This window comes from Quercus suber, unplaced genomic scaffold (genome assembly GCF_002906115.3).
Source record: "Quercus suber isolate HL8 unplaced genomic scaffold, Cork oak 2.0 scaffold_312, whole genome shotgun sequence".
NCBI lineage: Eukaryota > Viridiplantae > Streptophyta > Magnoliopsida > Fagales > Fagaceae > Quercus > Quercus suber.
Genome location: NW_027069768.1, coordinates 514,702 through 535,270, shown reverse-complemented (window position 1 = coordinate 535,270; position 20,569 = coordinate 514,702). Strand labels below are relative to the sequence as shown.

At 33.2% G+C, this 20,569-nt stretch overlaps 2 protein-coding genes across 2 annotated transcripts; both read left to right on the top strand.

Moving 5' to 3' along the window:
* The first annotated feature begins 866 nt into the window (after window positions 1–866).
* Window positions 867–1,286, top strand: LOC136071441 (putative glycine-rich cell wall structural protein 1). The gene has a single exon (XM_065782740.1). It carries the CDS (start codon window positions 867–869, stop codon window positions 1,284–1,286), a length of 420 nt encoding a protein of 139 aa, XP_065638812.1.
* Window positions 1,287–14,121: 12,835 nt separating this feature from the next.
* On the top strand, window positions 14,122–17,261 carry LOC112035900 (small ribosomal subunit protein uS13m). The gene is made up of 4 exons (XM_065782728.1): window positions 14,122–14,882; window positions 15,002–15,054; window positions 15,149–15,272; window positions 16,858–17,261. The coding sequence occupies exons 1-4, from the start codon at window positions 14,507–14,509 to the stop codon at window positions 16,956–16,958; spliced, it is 654 nt and encodes a 217-aa protein (XP_065638800.1). The 5' UTR covers window positions 14,122–14,506; the 3' UTR covers window positions 16,959–17,261.
* The last annotated feature ends 3,308 nt before the right edge of the window (window positions 17,262–20,569 follow it).

Below are 20,569 nucleotides of genomic sequence, written 5' to 3'. Positions count from 1 at the left end.
AAATAACCTTAATAGATTATTAAAAACAAAATTTTATCATAATATTGGTTCAATTAATCATTGTTAAGTTTTATTAATTTTTTTTAGTTTACATTTTTTTGGTGTTTTAGATTGTTCCTATGTTACATATATGATTGTTACTATGATAAATAAAAATATAATTACGAAATGCATTACTCATTATTAGATTAGTTTAAATTGTAAAAAAAAAAAAATTAATAAAACCACCATAAAAATAATTATCACGCGCAACGCGCGGGTCCACGACTAGTATTATTAATAACAGAATTCTCTATTTGGGTTTCAATATTTTACGTATTAAAATATTCTAAAAAATTCTTTTACTCTCTAAAATACCCATGTCTTTTAGTTAAATAATTTTAAATTTAAAAACTTAAACTGGTTAAAAGAGTAATTTATCATTTTTTTTAAAGTTTCAAAGTTTTAGGCTTTCAAACTTTTATCAATTCTTACGTAGAGAAATATCTTAAAAATTTGGACACTATTTCTATCTAACTTTTAAACATTATTTCCCTAAATCTAAAATAAAAAATAAAAAAGACCCGAGCGCAAAGCGATGAGTGTAGTTATCTAATAAAGATAAGAAAGTATACATTTCCTCCTAAAACACGTATCTTTCCTCCCAACCAAAAATCATTATCATTGCTTTTGGACAAAGTATTTGCTAATTAAGATAAGAAAAATAGGTGGTTATGGAGGGCTTGTTTTTGGCCTAACTTCTCATTCTCCACTCGCTTACTTCTCCTAGATATTCAGAAGAGCATCAGAGGAAAAAATCCAGACAACACCAACACATCCCACCTAAAAAAAAAAAAAAAAAAAAAAAAACAACCAAAACAATAATCATGGCAAGCAGAGGTGGTCCGAATCCGAATGGAGGGTGGGACTTTCGAAGTGGAGGCGTTATCTCTCCTGCTGGAAATTGGAACTACAATTGGGGGACTGATTCAGGCTCTGGTGGCACCACTTTTGGCTTTGGTTCTAGTGCAAGCTCTAGTCCTAATGGTGGTGGGTTTGGGTTTGGGTGGGGTAGCTCTACTTCAATTGGAGCTAGCAGGTTTGGGTTTGGTGCTGGCAGTGGTGGTGTTAATGGTGCTGCTAGTGCCAATTTTAACAGTGGATTCAGATTTGGATTTGGATTTGGATTTGGTGGAAGTATTAGGTATCCAACAGACCAAGTCAGGTCTAATGGGGTTCGTGACACTAACGTTTACAACGGGAACAATCATGCTGCCAATGGCAATGGAGCCGCTGGGAGCCGGTAGATATTAGGGGTGATTGTAGGTAAATTGTATTGGTATCATCATATATCATATAATAATGTCAATGTCATACTGTAATGTAAATGTAATTTTTCTGATTTGAATTGAAGCATGAATGTGATGTTAATTAAAAAAAGAAAGATGCGTATGGAATATGCCAATATGGAGTGGATGCCACTAGTTTTAGTCCACAAGACTTAATAAATTAATAATTAGCTAAGGTTAATGTGCATCAATTGTTCTGAGTACTTTAACTAAGTGTGATTTTCGTAGTCATTAGTGTTTTTTTTTTTTTTTTTTTTTTTTTTTTTTTTGAACTGGAAAATTCTACAACAAACTTGCAAATAGAGGCTAAATTGAAAATAAATGAAGGATAAAATTTAGCTGATTGTAGCCTTAGGCTACAATCTTATTCAATATCTTTTTATTGGTGGTGAATTTTGACAAATTCACCATTAAATTACATGTTCTTCTTATATTCTTCATGCTTGCAAAATTTCTAGAAAATTAAAGATCAATAGCTATGTTATTAATAAATTGTTTAAATTACAAGTTTTTGTAGTTTAAAATTATGTATAAAATATAAGCTTATAAATCATATAGTAAATAATATATGATTGACACAAAATTTAACATGCGTATTAAGAGTGTAAAGAACATGTAATTCAACAGTTAAATTTTCAAAATATATAAGGTATATTTATTTTATTGAGTAAGGTTGTAGTCTTAGACTACAACAAATTTTCTAGCTAAACTTTGTTCATAAATAAATAAGTTCTTTCTCACTTGGAAAGTTCCATAAACCAGAATTCTTGCTTACTGTTTTGCAAGAAAACGATTGCAAATTTATCAAATCAACAGTAAAATAACTAGAAAAAAAAGGTTTCTAATCTAACTAATTAAGCAATTGAGTTCACAGTGGAACTGAATTAAACTAATTACATAATTAACTGCTGGTAAAACTGGTTTTGCATCTCATGCAAAACCCACAGTAGAAGCAACATAAAGATCTACTTCATTCATGTGAAATAACATGGAATATCTAGAGCTTTAGAAACAAAGTATAGAAAGGTATGCCTTAATACAGTGAAATTCAAAACAAAAGAAGATCGAACTTGGGAAAAGCTTCAATCTTCACTCCAATTCCACTTGTGCCCAAGATGTGTCGTCTCTCAATCAATTATGTATGCACTTGTTCAAGGGAGAATGTATTTTGAGAAAACTGTATTGTTCTCTTTTAATCGTACATACGTTTTTAACTGTCAAAAGCAGTTACTTCATTTAATAACTTTTATTAAATGAACAACTAATTATCTAATTGGACTAACCTTTTGGGCCAACCCAATTGGATTTTAGTGTGTGGCTTGGGATGGGACCAAAGGGACAAATAAAACTCTTAACTCCAATGGACTTTGGGCTTATCTGTTAACTCTTAATAAGCCCAAAGTTACCATTAATTATATTTAATTCCACTATATAAATATAACTGCACCCTAGGCTTTATTAATAAAATTAAATCTCAAGACTTTATTATCTAAACAATTAACCCTTTCATGAAAATATTCGTAGTAATACAAAGTTATAATATATAACTACCTCTTTAAAAATTACTACCTCTTGATCATTGAGTACCCAGTTTAATCTTTTAAGTTATTCATATATATATTTATGAAATCAAATTTCATAAAATATAAAGTTTAGTAACTCTTTACTAAAGTGGTTAGACCTACATGTGGCTACCCAAGAGAATATTTTATATCTCTACAAAGAGACAATGAATTCCATCTTGAGAATATGTGTTCCTTTAGCTCTACAATTGGCTATCCGACATACTGAGGTTTTGATCGTTGAATTAGATCTCACTCCTGATATATCAAAACAACCTACATTTTATGATCGGGTTCACTATCCTCCCAGGATTGAGAGTTTATGTAAATTAAAGTCGTGAGATTTGTTATTTAGTTGGCAGTCGTTAATAGAATAATTAATCTCACAGTGGTCCAGTTTAATATGTTTTATACACTTAAGACACATCAACATATCAACTAGAAGTCTCCATTTCCATGATCAAGACAAACTATCTTAGTTGACAGTTATAGTCTTCACAGATGAAATGTCCAATTTCATCACCGACTACGAACTAAGGTTTTAAATTTACAAAGAACTTGTGATTTATATCTTCTATGATTAAATTACATAAATCACATACTATGCATCTCAAGGACTATATGATAATTTTCAAATATTCATGTTACCATTATTTTAGATAATAAAACAACTTTATTATTTACAACATAATGTCATACACAATATCGTACAATAGGATTTTAGGGCACTAATCCTAACAATCTCCCACTTGCCCTTAAAGACTATTGCGTACCAATCTAACTCTCATTCCCTCCAAGTGTGACTCAAAGATCCTCTAGGGTAAGGCTTCAACAAAGAGATCTGCCAAATTATTTGCACCATCAATCTTTGCTACTACCACAACTCCTCGAGTCACAATGTGTCGAATAATATGATACTTTCTTTCTATGTGCATTCCTTTCTTGTGATTCCTTGGATCCTTGGATTGTGCAACTCTCCACTATTTTCACCCAAAAAAAAATGTGATTAAAACTTGTTCCATTCTCATAACACCAAGATCAGAAAGGAATTTCATAAGCCAAACAACTTCCTTTGCTGCTTCACAAGTAGCAACATATTCAACTTCCATGGTGGAGTCAGTAATACAAGATTGTTTAACACTCCTTTAACTAATGGCTCCACCTCCCAAGGTGAACACATAACTTGAGATGGACTTTCTAAAATCAAGATCTAACTGAAAATCAAAATCTATGTAACCAATAGGTATTAAATCCTCACAATGGAAAACAAGCATATAGTTCTTTGTTCTCCTTAGATACTTGAGAATATGCTTTACAGTCTCCCAATGTTTTGGTCTTGGATTTGATTGATATCGGTTAACCATGCGAACTAAATAACAAATGTCTGGCCTAGTACATAGCATGGCATACATGAGACTTCCCACTGCTAAAGCATAGGAAATTTGTCTCATCATCTTTTCCTCTTCAGAAGTCTTAGGCCTTTGGTCATCAGACAAAGGAACTCCATACCTGAAAGGAAGTAATCCCTTCTTAGAGTTTTGCATGCTAAACCTTGCTAGAATCTTATTTATATATCCAGCTTGAGATAAGCCTAATATCTTATTCTTTCGATCTTGCCAAAGCTTGATCCCTATGATATAGCTTGCTTCACCCAAGTCCTTCATATCAAATTGGCTTGACAACCAAATCTTGACCGATGACATTATGCCTACATCATTCCAAATGAGAGGATGCCATCAGCATAAAGCACTAGGAAAATTACTACTTTATCTTGATGTCTCTTGCACACACATGCTTCATCAAGATTTTGTTCAAAACCAAATGATTTGATTACTTGATCAAACCTAATAATTCATGACTTAGATGCTTGCTTAAGTCCATAAATGGACATTTTCAATTTGCATACCATATGCTCTTGGTTCTTTGTTATGAATCCTTCTGGTTGCTTCATATAAATTTCTTCTTCAAGATTGCCATTTAGAAAAGCAGTCTTGACATTCATTTGCCAAATTTCATAATTAAAATGAACAACAATGGATAAGAGAATTCTGATAAATTTAAGCATGGCTACTAGCGAAAAAGTTTCTTCATAATCACTGCCTTCTTTTTGTGTATACCATTTCGCCACTAGTCTTGCCTTAAAGGTTTCAACCTTTCCATCTACCCCTCTCTTCCTGTTGTAGACCCATTTGCAACCAATAGGTTTAATGCCATTAGGTGCCTCTACAAGATCACAAACTTGATTGGAATACATAAAATCCAATTCATATTTCATAGCTTCGACCTAATGATGTGTATCTATATCTTTTATTGCCTCTTCATAAGTGTAAGGATTAGATTCAGGCCTTTTTGAGATAGCTTCAAAAGTTTCTCCCAGAAGTGTAAATCTTATAGGTGCCCTAATACTCCTTCCACTACGACGAGGTTCTAGTGTACTAGTCATCTCATGAGTAGTATCTTGTGGTGAATCTAATACAACCACATCATCCCTAGTTTCATCCATTGATTGATCAATTATAGGTTCATTCATTTCAGTCAAGACAAGTCTACTTCTAGGAGTAAAATTATTCATATAGTCATTTTCCAAAAATTTGGCATTGGTACTAACGAACACTTTGTTATCATTATGACAATAGAATAAATAACCCCTAGTTCCTTTTGGATAACCTACAAATAACACACTTCTGATTTTGGTTCCAATTTATCAGGCTTCCCTTTCAGCATATGTGCTGGACAACCCCAAATGTGGAGGTATCTCATACTAGGCTTACACCCACTCCACAATTCCATGGGTGTTTTGGGAACAGATTTTGATGGAACTAAATTTAAAAGGTGCATTGTTGTTCCTAAGCCCAAAAAGAAATAGGGAAAGTTGAATAACTCATCATAGACCTTACCATTTCTAAAAGAGTCATATTCCTTCTTTCTGCCACACCATTTTGTTACGGAGTTGCAAATGTAGTCAACTGAGATATAATCCCATTTTTAGTTAAGTAGTCCTTGAAATCCCCAAGAAGGTATTCACCACCACGATCAGATCGAATGACCTTTATGTGTTTACCTAATTGATTTTCCACTTCAGCCTTAAACTCTTTGAACTTTTCAAAAGTTTCAGACTTCTGTTTCGTTAGGTACACATAACCAAATCTAAAGTAATCATCTGTAAAAGTAATGAAATACTCATATCCTCTTTTTGCTTGGGTTGACATAGGACCACATACATCTGAATGTACTAGCTCTAGCAGTTCATTGGCTCTATGCCCTTTTGCATTGAAATGTCTTTTTGTCATTTTACCTTCCAAACAAGATTCACAAACTGTGAATTCATCAAAATCCAATTTTTCTATAAAACCATCTTTCACAAGTCTTTGAATCCTATTTGGATTAATATGACCTAAACGCAAATGCTAAAGATATGCATCACTAGTAGAAGGAAACTTTCTCTTTAATGATTTTACATGTGAATTACCATCTAATTCAGAATTGTAAAATTCATGCTTATCAGGGGTTAAAATATAAAGACCATCAACAATATTGCCAGAACAAATAAACACTTTATCCTTCTTAATTACAACATTGTCTTTTAAGATAACACAATATCCATGTCTACCTAAATAAGTTGTAGAAATCAAATTCCTACAAACATTAGGTACATATAAACAGTCTTCTAATATTAAAACCTTAGAACCAAAACACAAATTAAACACCCCAAATGCTACAACTAGAATTTTGCTCCCATCAGCCAAAGTAAAAAACATTTCCCCTTCATTCAGCCTTCTGGTCTCTTGAAACCCCTGCAAAACATTGCAAATATGATTAGTACATCCTGAATTCACACCAGGAATCTGTGGGATTTTGTACCAAACAAATTTCAAGAAGGAATGATCTTGTCATACCTTTGTAGTAGCTAAGAATGTTGGACAGTTCCTCTTCCAGTGACCTTTCTCACCACAATGGAAACATTTTCCTTTGGTGTAGTCCTTTGCTTTCTTCTTTCCCTTATTGGCAACTCTTAAGGCAACTTGCTTACCTTCTTGTTTGGTGAAATTCTTCTTCTTCCAACCACCCTTGCCTTTCGATTTAGGCTTAGAAGAAGATGTTTCAGCCATATTAGTATCAACACTAGCTTTCACAAGGATGCCTTCCGCTACCACCAATTCATTCATCAATTCAGACAAAGCATAAATCTTTTTGTTCATATTATAATTAAGTCTAAATTCTTTGAATGGCTCTAGCAGGTATTGGAGTATCATATCCACTTGGGATTCTCCATCAATCAACACCTAAAACCTCTAGTGTATGTAGATAAGAGATCATTTTAAGGCAATGTTCTTAACTTGAGTCCCTTAAGCCATCTTGGTATTTAGATGAAGCCTCATAGTGTCTTGCCTAGCAGAATGGCCTTGCTCACCAAACATCTCGTTCAAACTAAACATAATGTCTAAAGCTAGTTCCACATCCTACATTTGATGCTGTAGAACATTTAAAATAGATGCTAGGATATAGCACTTAGCCATCTCATTAGATTTCCGCCAACGATCATATTGCTGCCTCTCATCAGAAGGAGCATCTAATGTAGCAAAGTCTAGACATGGTTCACTAAGCACAAATTTGTGCTCTTTAGCAATAAGAACAATGTCCAAATTCCTTTTCCAGTCAACATAGTTAGGTCCAGTCATGATTAAATCTGAAAGATGCCATGATTAAATCTGAAAATAATAAAAATGAATACAATAAGTAAACAGGATATTATCAATTTAGCATATAAGCACATAGTATGGAACCTTAACAAAACCATAATATAAGAATATGCAACAACAACCCAATCCCATATTTAAAATTCCTTGGTAGCAAGTAAATAATAAATATTATGATTAATTAAGAACTATTCTCATTACTAGTGCTATCTTGATAACTCTTACCAAACATTAATAATATGTCGTTTTCCCTTTAGTCTCTAAGTAATAATGACATAGCTTCATAGGGAGGCTAACATTAAGCTTAGTCTAGTGTACACCATTGTCTAGACTTTATGTGAGTCACCAAGTAACTCCACGATAGCGTGATCGTTCTCAATGTAAAAACACACATCATCCATCATTAAGAAGTTTAATTTGTAGTACCATGAATTAAACACCCTCTGTAGGAGCAAAGCATATACGCCAAGGTGAGGTGCAAATTCAACCCTTGAATCTTTCTCCCACTAAAAATTTTAAAAGAAAGGTTTTTATTTAGAAATCATGTGTAATCTTATCACACCTGGCCTTGCACTTTATCAATGTTTTAACACTTGATCAACACTAATTTGCATGATCAAAAACACAATCCCTAAAATAATAATTAAGTGGGATTGAGTTCAAAACTTAATTTCACAGATACTATAGTCATAAAGTTACAATTCGGCATCCTTCTAAAATAACATCACAGCATCCATATCAGTTATACTTGTCAATGCCGAAAAACATTAACTAATATACCTGCAAAGTAATAGTTGAATAGCTTATGTAATTTGCATGTGTATGAATCCATATATATAATAATATATTAAAGGATTCCAAGAATACAAAAAACACGACACAACAAATTCTAATATTAGCAATATACGTTCATGTGTATGAATCCATATATATAATAATATATCAAAGGATTCCAAGAATACAATAAGCACGACACATCAAATTCTAATATTATCTATATATCCAGATATGTGTTCATTGCTAATAAAAAGACTATCAAGATACGGCACCATAACTAAGAGACATGATCTGGGCTTCATGGAATAACACGAACCAATATATATATATATAAAACATGGCATATATTAATCAATGCACACAGGGTTTATTGCACAATAAATCTAAAACAATATTATACAGAAAAATTACTGCAGAATTTTGAAACACCAAGAAAACAATTTTCTTTGATTCTAAAACTCAATCATGTGTTATACATGCATGATATTGATGTTTGCTCTGATACAAATTCTTGGAAAAACTGGTTTTGCATCTCATACAAAACCCACCACGAAAGCAACAGAAGGATCTACTTCATTCATATGAGATAATATGGAATATCTAGAGTTTTAGAAACAAAGTATAGAAAGGCGTACCTTGATGTAGGGAAATTCAAAACAAAAGAAGATCAAACTTGGGAAGACCTTCAATCTTCACCCCAATTCCACTTGTGCCCAAGATGTGTGGTCACTTAATCAGTTATGTACGTACTTGTTCAAAAGAGAATGTATTTTGAGAAAACTATACTATTCTCTTTTAATCGTACGTATGTTTTTAACTGTCAAAAACAGTTACTTTATTTAATAACTCTTAGGGCAAATTACAACTTACCCACCCATGGTTTGGCCAAAATTTAAATTGTTTACTTGTAGTTTGAAATTTGACACTTTACCCACCCGAGGTTAGCTTAGTTAAAGTTTTGTAACCCACTTCTGTTAAAAACATGGCTAAATATGCAATTTTACTCCACTTTTATGTTTCTCTCCTCCAAAATATATATATATATATATATAGACAAGATTAAATAAGTTCAAAAAGAATCCAACGGAACACTTGTATTATGAGATTTCAAACCCCAAGTAGGTAATTTAAATTTCAGTCAAACCTCAGGTAGGTAAAATGTCAAATTAACCACAAGTAGGCAATTTAAATTTTGGTCAAATCACAAGTAGGTAAGTTGTAATTTACCTTAACTCTTATTAAATAAACCACTGATTATTTAATTGGGCTAGCCCAATTTAGTGTATGGCTTGGGATATGACCAAAGGGACATATAAAACTCTAGCTCCAATGGGCATTGGGTTTATTTGCAACTCTTGACAAGCCCAAAATTACCATTAATTATATTTAATACCATTATATAAATATAATTGCTTTCTAGGCTTTACTAAAAAAATTAAATCCTAAGACTTTATTATCTAAATAATTAACACCTTCATGAAAATATTTGTAGTAATACAGAATTATAATGTAACTGCCACTTTGAAAATTACTAACTCTTGATCATTAAAGACTCAGTTTAATCTTTTAAGTTATTCATATATATTTATGAAATCAAATTTCATAAAATATAAAGTTTAGTAATTCTTTACTAAAGTGGTTAGGTCTAACACTCTAAATAACCAAACTCATTAAACATAAATCTTAAGGGAATATTTTATATCTCTACAAAGAGACTATGAATTTCATCTTGAGAATATGTATTCCTTTAGCACTACATGTAGCTGCCCAACATATTGAGGTTTTAACTATTGAATTAGATCTTACTCTTGATATATCAAAGCAACCTACATTTCATGATCGGGTTCACTATCCTCTCAAGATTGAGAGTTTATGTAAATTAAAGTCATGAGATTTATTATTTAGTTGGCAGTTGTTAATAGAATAATTAATCTCATTGCGGTCCAATTTAATATGTCTTATACACTTAAGACACATTAACATATCAACTAGAAGTCTCTACTTCCATGATCAAGACAAACCATCTTAGTTGACACGTTATAATCTTCACAGATGAAATGCCCAATTTCATCACCAACCATGAACTAAGGTTTTGAGTTTACAAAGAACTTGTAATTTATATCTTCTGTGATTAAATCACATACTATGCATCTCAAGGACTATATGATAATGTCCAAATATTCATGTTACCATTATTTTAGATAATAAAACAACTTCATCTATATATATATATATATATAACCGAAACTTTTGAAGCTCTCACAATTTTCCACGTCAGCAATTATTTTTTTTATAAATAAAAATAAATTATTTTATTAAGTTTTTTACTTGCTAACCCAACTGACTACCCTCACTCGATAAACTCCCTCTCCTTCTTTGCCTCTTTCGTTCTCTCTGCCCCTCTCAATTCTTAAACCCCTAAACTATAGTCCACGGGCGCCAGCCTCCTACTCCTTTAGTGGCTGAAGGTTTTTGATCTTGAGACTTTACCATCAAACCAGATTCTCTCCGCAAACATTACCGATAAGTTTTTTATTTTGTTCTATAATTTTAGCTGTTAAATATGATTTAGGGTTTTGTTTTTGGTTCTTTTCCTCTTTCATTCTCTCTGCCTTTCTTAATTCTCAAACCCCTAAACTATAGTCCACGGGCGCTAGCCTCCCACTCCTTTAGTGGCAGAAAGTTTTTGATTTTAAGACTTTACCATCAGACCAGATTCTCTCTGCACACATTCCTGGTAAGTTTTTTTTTTTTTTTTTTGTTCTATAATTTGCATTGTTAAATAAGATTTAGGGTTCCATTTTTGGTTGTTAAATATGATTTAGGATTTTGTTTGGGAGTGTTTCTTTCGAATGATTAGCTTAGATTGATGGGTTTGGAGCACGTAGTGGGTTTTATTAATTTCAATTATTGGCCTCAAGAAAATCCATCTAGGATTTTAGATTGAATTTGTATATATGTAGATTGAAAATTGCATCAAGTTTGTGAGTTCAGGGGTTACTTAGTGGAAAAGTGATTATTTTTAAAGTATGAAAGTAACCACTGTGTTGGATTTGATTATCTGAATATCTTATATGGGTTTGACTCTTTGGATTGATAACATACTAGGGTCAATTTTAGTTTTATGTTTTATGGATAAGATTTATTTGGGCTATTACTGGATGTTTTACTTAACCATGAATTCCAATTGAGCTTTTGGCTATAGGAATGAAGCTAGAATCTGTTGCTGAATTGAGTGAGCCTAACTACCTTCATTGCATAATCCAATTCTCCCTACTTTATTAGTTCCATGTTACAATTCAAATCCAAAATAACTTGAAAATATTTAGAAGCCTATAATTGAACCTATTGAACTCAAATAATACCATATTCTCTCTGATTCATCAATTCAGAACCAAAAAAGAAAAAAAAAATAGAGAAAAAATAATGGATTTGTCGCAATTTGAGCTATTTTATGCTTTAGAGATTATATATGTCTTTACTTCAAACATAGTGAAATAATGGATTTGATAAAAAATTTAATAAGGTGATTTGCTTTATGTTGAAAATGCGCAATTCTATGTTAAGTATAGTTTTTCTTATGTTCTTTATATTTTCCCTATTTACATGTATTGTGGGTTGCTTCCAACAATTTTACTTTCTGATTGTAAATCATTAGAAAGCAAAATAATTGTGTTTCATTTATTTTCTATTTTGTGTATTTTATTCACATATTTCAATTAGGTAGTCAAAAGTAATTTGGCCGGTAAAAAGTATTGTTCTTTAGTGCCAAATGTTTGTTTGAATTGGAAGCCTTAAGGAACAATTTTCATGAACAAGGAACCCTCATTTGTTTGGTATATTTTATGTTTAGCTGGCCTTTGGTGTTACTATCAGTTACATATGGCTTGGTATTAATGAAAGATTATTTCAAGGCAAAGTAAGTGGGATTTCTGTACTGCTATTTATCTCTGAGTTGAGGACTTCTTTCATTGTAATTTTGGATGGTTCTTGCTTCATGTTGAACAAAATTTCTTGAATTTGCTACAAACCTTGATGGGTATTGCTTAATGAAAAGTTATTTGTCTCGTATATGTGGTCAACTGCAACTATTACGGCCATTGCTCTTGCACATGGAGAGGTAAGTCCATATGACTTCAATTTTTTTTTTTTTTCATCTATCTTTTATAGCAAGATTAGCAATTTGACACTGGCCCAAAAAACATTGAAATAAATATGACTCTAGGCTTACTTTGTCTTGAAGATTTTCATTTTTTTTTAAATGTATATGATATATGTTCACATTAATGATTTTTTTATATAGCGGATAATATGTTTGTGTCTTTTTAAGAAATTTCAATGAGTAATATAATATTTTTTTATAAATCCATTCCTATTTAAGAATTATAGGAGCATAGGTATAGTGATGATCTTGTTTTTGTTTCAAATGGTAGTTCGTTTAAGCTTGAACATTTTTTTATAGGGACTAAGGCTTCACAATGTTGAAATTGTCAATTTGAAAGAAGCAGACAAGAAGAATTTATTAATTCATAAGAAGCTATATTTGGTTTTTGATTTAGATCATACACTGCTAAATTTTATTGAGCTTATAGATATGACATCAAAATAAGATATTTAAAGAAACAAATAGATTATTTGTAAGGTACTACTGTTACCTTTATATTTTATTACTTTGGTAGTGTGCTTAGCATTTTGTATATCATTTTTTTCATGTATCATGGTGACATTGCTTCTTTTTTTTGCTTTTGTAACATTGTCATTTTGTAGAACTTTTAGAAGTCAATATGAATGATTATCGTTAGGTTCTAAATCAATAGTTCTGAATCCGTTGATAGTCTATCATCCTAATATGATGCCACTCAATTTATTTTGTAGTTTAGACTTTAGAGATCATTCATGATAAAAATAAAAATAAAAATAAATAAATAAAACTTTCTAATGATGACTGAGATTATGCTTTGACAAGTCTCCAATTATTTGAAGTATGTATAGTTTCATTCTCAAAGGTTCTTGCTTCATCATATTGAACTCGACCTATTTGTGTTTTGAAATTAACTTGAACTCTTTTTAAAAGCTTGGTTTTGTATCTACTCTATGTGAAACACTATAAAGAAGTAAACTTTGACTTTTTAGCTTTAAATTATAGTTTTTAACTTCTGTAGTCAAACTAAGAAGGGTGAAGGAAAATTTTTCTTAAAAAAAAAGGAAAAAGGTTTATGGATTTTATGAGATGTATACGTGTTGATTGTGATGTTTATGTTGTAGAATGATGAAAAGAACTGAGAAGGAAAAAATGACTTTGTTTAGGATCCACTTGAAATAGGGCAGAAGCCTAAAGGTTGGTTCTAATGTTGCTACACTTGGATGATTCAAAAGCTACGTAGACATGTGCTTATACATATATGTGATGTTTTGTTTGGCAAAATTTACATTTTTGAGGTTCTTCAATAAATGATTTTTTTTTTTTTTTTGAGTTATGTGGATATGTGTAATTGTTATTTATCTTAATTCTTACCTATCAAAAACATATCATCTATCCTAATACTGGAATATCAAGATGAAGGATTTGCACTTGATCCATTAAGACCAAATTCGAACATGCAAGTGATTTTGCTACTAATAAAAAGCTAGATAGTTTGTAACATGCAATTGATTCTTTTACCCAATTTTGTAGTCTAATTTGCAAATGATTCTAATTGTTTTTTTTTTTTTTTTTTTTTTTTTTTTTTTTTTTTGAGAATGACAAATGATTCTAATTGTAAAGCTTGACAATTTGTAATTTGCTTTGGATCCAATATATATATATATATATTGAGTTTATCTTGTTTTTAGCAGCTTTCCTGTGTATCACATGGATTAGCGACTAGTTATTTATAATATAATGTTATACATAATATCATACACAGCATCGTACAATACGATTTTAGGGCTAACATTAACTACTAACTATTTTTCATCTTTGGGCTTTCATATGATATGCTAAACTAGCGATATATATTGAGTCCAGAATTTCCAGGCTTCCAAGGTAAGCCCATTTTCCATTCCCAATCAAAGAGATTTGGCCCATTAGCAGTTCAAAAAACTTAAAAAATAAAACTAAAATTGGTATCTGTCTGTGTCTGCGTCTTTGACTGTAATCTGTATGACTGTATCCAGTTCCAGTGTTATAGCAAAACCTGAGTCTCCTTTATACTTTATAGCTGAATCAAATACTATAATGTTTGGTTTACGTGGTGCAGTAGGAACAGTTTCTGATATTGGTCTTCGACTTCGTCAATGTTTGGTTTACGATTATGGTTTTGAATGTTATGTTGGTGTCTCCTTTGTGCAGTTTCATGGTTTACATCTGCAATGCATTAATATCGGAGGAGGAGGGAGAGAGATTCCAGACAACAAGCGTCTGAAGACTGCTCTTCAGCACATTCATGGAATTGGCCGCTCCCTAGCGTGCCAAATTCTTAGCAGGCTAAACATTGAGAACAATCTTGTTAGGGACTTAACAGGAAGAGAACTATATGGTCCAAAATTCCAGTCTCTGGGGTGTTTGAACCTTGGCAAAATAGGATCTAGGCTAGTGCTAATGTAATTGATGAAGCAAAATTAACTCAATTTTGAACTAGTTGGGGGTTACATGAAGTTTATTTAGATTTGATAGTAAACAAGTTTATTGTACAACAAAAGAAGGATTTGGTTTACACTTGCTCTAATTACAAATGCTAGAATATCAAGCAATTGAAGTTTAAAATTTATCATAATATTCACAAAATTTGGTTTTTGGTTTCAGAAGAATCAAGTTAAAAAGGATATTGTTAGATTGAAGGATATTCAGTGCTATAGAGGAATAAGGCATAGTCAGGGATTACCTTGCAGAGGACATCGCACGCACACCAATGCCCGGACCTGGAAGGGTAAGGCAGTTCCTATTGCAGGAAAGAAGAATGCATAACTATGTTAGATCCTTTCTCTGTTTCTTAGATTCTGGCCGATGAATCAGTTTGGAGTATAAATTTGTTCATTTTCAGTTAAAACTTTTTTTTAAAAAACATTTTGAAGGTCTTTTATTTGTTTCTCTTTCTAAAATCTAATTTCTTTAGGTTTTATGCTGTGCAATTTTTTATGTCCTTGATGAACAATAATTTTTTCAAGTGCATAAATTTGCAGTGCTTTGAAAATAGTTAGCACTCACTAGTTTGGCATGGAAATTTTGTATGTTTGCATAAATGGCATTGGGTTTGAAATTGACAGGGCAACTATGCTTTGAATGGAGATTGTTTTCTCCAAATATTTTCCAGACTCTCTTTAGTGGAAATGAATTCAAGATAATGTAATTAAGATTTTATTTGTACTGTTTGATTTTTTTTATTTGCAAAGTTACTTTTTCTTCTTGTAATTATTCCCTTTTCCAATGGATGTCAGATACTATTATATTGAGATCTATAGTCAGCCTTAAAATTTTAGGACTAAGACTAGGTGGTTGTCATTGTATGGAAGACTCTTATTTTGACTTGACATGAAATTTACCATATGTCCAGTCTGCTACTGATAGGATTATTTAGCAGAGTTAGCTGTGAGCCATTAGGGGATTGCCGTTTTCATTCACGGACATAACTACAACAACCTTGGACATTGCCTCACCTGTTTTTTTGGATTGTTAGCTTCACTTTCATCTTTGCTAGTTCTACTGGGTCTTTCATAGAGTTAAGTACAATAACATCCCGGGAAAGTGTTCATTGGTGCACAAGTAGCCAGCTTTCTAGTCTCTGATAACAGATCAACATTGGTATTGCTGTTGGATAATGATTTTTGCTGTTAAGGAGCTTCAGACAATAAACTACTAGCAGAATTCTACAACATTGGCTGTTATTGGAAATTGACTAGTCTGCCTAGCCTAATGGTTAATTGGCTTAAATCAGGTCCAACCTAAATTTTTCTTATTCTTGGTTAGACAAAAGACTCACTCTGAAACTTGACTAGGACTGTCTTGACGTAGAAACAAAGTTTTCATCCAAATTGAAGGAATTCCCCTTATTTGATGATTTATTTAACCATCCATGTGTATTGTAAGGAAAAAATTCATGAAATTATTCAAATAAATTATGTGATTAGAAGTATCTATAGATGGTCATTTCAACTTGTCATGTATCGGATTGGAGGAAGTAAATTTTGTTCATCCACATATGTATTTAGGCATATGATTCATAAGTCATCTATATAAGTGTCCATGATAGAATGAGGTGATTTTTGATGGATAAGGCACTAAATTTTTACCATGACATTTACATAGCTCATGGATCCTAGTGTTTGGTAATGGGAAAATACAGCCAAAGAAAAGGAAAATCTAAAATTAAAATAACACAGTTTTTTACATGGAATTACCTCTTTTGGATCCTCCTTCATCATCCTTTTGTAGTAGTAGGGAGGGAGGCACTGTAGACATACATTATTTTCTTATTAGAGAAGGACAATGTGTTGATTTCTTATTGCCTATTGCAGAATATGTTGTCTTCTTATACGAGTGTTGCTCGGGAGGATTTGTTGCTTTCTTGACAAACCAGCCTTTTGCCGGAATATGGCCAAAATTCTATTATTTGTAATTGTAAAATGGTCCCTAATGTGCTAACTGAAGTCTCTCACCTGTAGCTGGCATTATCCCCAAGGCTTCTTGTCATGTAGTTGATGGAGTACATGATCAAAGGACTTTTGCCTGGGGCTGAAGGCTGATAGCTTATGACTAATGTTTACATAAGTTTGGCTCATGGCTATATGCTTTCTTCAATGTCTAAAGGTTAATAGCCATGTGCTTTTGAATCCGTACAATAAGTATATAGGTATTAGCCAAAGCCTTGTAGTTTAACTGTCACTATTATTTTGTGTGTTTTCTACTGGCGTGGCTAGGGTTCAAATTCTCTTTTCCCCAATTATAATTGTTGAGATTTGTCACTAATAAACTCAAGAAGAAAATACCTTATCAAATACTTTGTAATACATCTCACCACACTCAAATAGAATATATAAAAGAGCTCTCAATAAAATAAAATAAATTTAACGATACTTATAACATTACACACACTTTGCTATACACCACACACCACACACCATCCTTCTTCTTCTCTTTTTCTTTTTTTTCTTTTTTTCTTTTTTTTGATAGAACCACATACCACCCTTAATTCTTATTTCTCCTACACTTATTTGCTTTCTAGTTATATTACACTAGGATGTTTGATCCATAACTCTAGGAAACCTTATATAACAAACCAATATTACACTAAGGACACAAAAGAAATATGTAAGGGCTTGGGCCTGTTGGACCGAGAATGGCCCACATGACCAAGGCCCAGCACAATAGGGATAGGATTAGTCCACTGAGAAAATGGACAAGAGTCAAAGGATACTGTTCGGGGTAAACTGTATTGTGTGTAAGCCGAGTTGGGCCCAATACTAACTAGTAAGCTAAAGGGAAGTCGGAAAAGGGACAGTCAACTTAAGGTCGATAACTGAGCACTATTTGACGTCTGAAACAAGTTCCAAGAGAATCCTTTGAAGTTGTGAGGATTCCTTGAGATTCTAACAGATGTGGAAATATGTGCGAAGTGGGAAGATGGTAATGATGATAACCTCACTAACAAGAGACCATAAAAAGGGGAAGAGGGTCAATAGAAATGGGGGATTTTGGAAAAGATAGAGAGAGAGGGAGATTAAGAAAAAGAGGAACCCTACTAGAGAGAAAGAGAGGGAAACAGTGGGGATAAAGGGAGGAAGGTTTAGTTTGGATTGTCCAGGTGAAGTTTATAGCTCAATTGGTAGGATTGAGATAAAGCCCACTTATAAATTAATTAGGGCCCAAATACTATTGAAAAAATTGGTATGGAAGAACATCATTACGAGGTTCGGAGCTCCCTGGGCACTAGTATCTAATAATGGGCTTCAGTTTGATAGTAAGATTTTTTGAAAGTACTATGGTAGCCTTGGGATAACCAACAGGTACTCATCACCTGCGTATCCTCAAAGCAGTGGCTAGGCTAAAGCAATAAACAAGACAATCGTTAATGGTTTAAACAAGAGATTGGAGCGTGCAAAGGGAAATTGGGTCGAAGAGCTACCAAACGTTTTATGGGCCTACCGGACAATGCCTAAAAGATCAACAGGTGAAACACCCTTCTCTATGACTTACGGCACCTAGGCGATCATACCGATAGAGGTTGGTTTGTAAGTATGAGGGTTGTCGACTTTACACAAAGCAATAATGATGAGTATATGCTAGGAAATCAGGATGCCCTGGAAGAACATAGAGAAATGGTATCAATTCAGCTTGCTAACTATCAACAAAAGTTGGCTTAAGGATACAACAAGAAGGTGAGGCCTCAAGAGTTCATGGCAGGAGACCTTGTTTTATGGAAGGCTATTGGAAGTATGAAAGATCATAATGCTGGTAAATTGGCACCGAATTAGGAAGGACCTTACCATGTAACTGCGATAGCTGGAGTAGGAGCTTTTTACTTAGAAGACAAGGAGGAAAGACCCCTGCCCCGACCATGGAATGTTTGTAATCTGAAAAAGTACTACCCATGAGTGTAATGTAGAATGTGGGATGTATGCCCCAAAATTGTAAATTAACTTGAACAGTGAAAGTAAAAGGAATTCAATTACTTTGTGTTGTGTAGATTGCAAGTAAAAAGAAAAGCATATACACATATAATTGGCAAAATATTCCTAAGGACAAAAACCTATTTTTGGCCTTACTTTCATCATCGATCAGGTGGAAACCTTGGCAAAATGTTCCTAAGGACAAAAACCTAACTTCGGCCTGACTTTCGTCATCGATCAGATGGAAACCTTAGCAAAATATTCCTAAGGACAGAAACTTGTCTTCAGCCTGACCCTCATCACTGATCAGGTGAAAACCTTAGTAAAATATTCTCAAGGCCAGAAGCCTGTCTTCGGCCTGACCTTCGTCACCTATCGGGTGGAACTTTAACAAGTATGTTTCATAGAATAGAAATCTGGCCCCAGCCTAACCATGGTCACTGACCAAATGAAACCCTTAAATGAATCTTTTATTCAGGAATCATTACCACGAGAAGCATCTCGGTTAGTAGGATTAATTATTCGAATCGATAAGTTCACGAGACAATGGAAAATAAACTGACATAGCGAGAAGCTGGAGATCTTGTAAGCATGATACTGGCCATTTGTACTTAGGATTCGTTTTCTAGTAAGATTACATAATTTAGTTGTGCATTAAAGGGCACCGTGTAAAAAAAAGAATTCGGTTATACAACTTCCCTTTAATTAAAACACAACCATAATAAGAGAAGCAGACTAAATGCTATAAAAAATAATAATAATAAAGTAAGCATGCCAATAAACAGCTTAAATTAGGTAATAATCATTTGGTTCAGAATAAGGCAAATAAAGTTAAATACATAAACAGGGTAACAAATTGTCCAAAAATTAAAAAACCTTAGTCACTTTGTTAAAAAAGGAAAAAATATAATAATAAATAAATAAATAAATAAATAAAACTAAGCAAATTGCTAGGCTAGAAGGTTGGATTATGGGGCTCAACAGAGGCAGTGGTGGAAGCGACAGTAGTCGATAAGGTGACTGAAGCAAGAGTGGACTGAGGGGCGCCTTGTGCCTCGATGGGGGCAACAGTGGTTGGATTTTCCTCATCAAGCACAACCACATAGGCATCAATTTCTTGAGACAACTCCCTTATGCCCGGGCTATCCTCTCCTTCCTCATCCTCGGCATTCCCCAATTGCTCTTCCACTTAAGCTTTAATGGGCGGGTCATTAGGTAAGGGGATTTGACTGGCATCTCTGAAGGTGGAACCCTTGGGTACACCGACTGCACAGAGTACTGCCATCCCACGAACCCAAATTTTCGTGCTTGGAAGACAACTGCACCATCTAAGTTTTCCACATCCTTAAACCCCATGTTGTAAAAAACTTGCTCATAGTTTTTCATTGTCTCCTTAAGATCAACAAGTTCTTTGTCCTGGGTTGAGACGATGCTAGAAACCTCAGAAAATTTTACTTCGGTCTCGTTAAGCTTCCCCTACAGTTCCTCGGCCCTTTTCTCAGCCAGTTCCCAAGCTGTCTCCGTCGTGATAGCTTGACGTTGAACTGAGCTTAACTCCAGGATCTTTTTGTTCAGATTGGCCTCAACCACTTGCTTCAAGGCTTTTTTTTTCTTTGTCAGC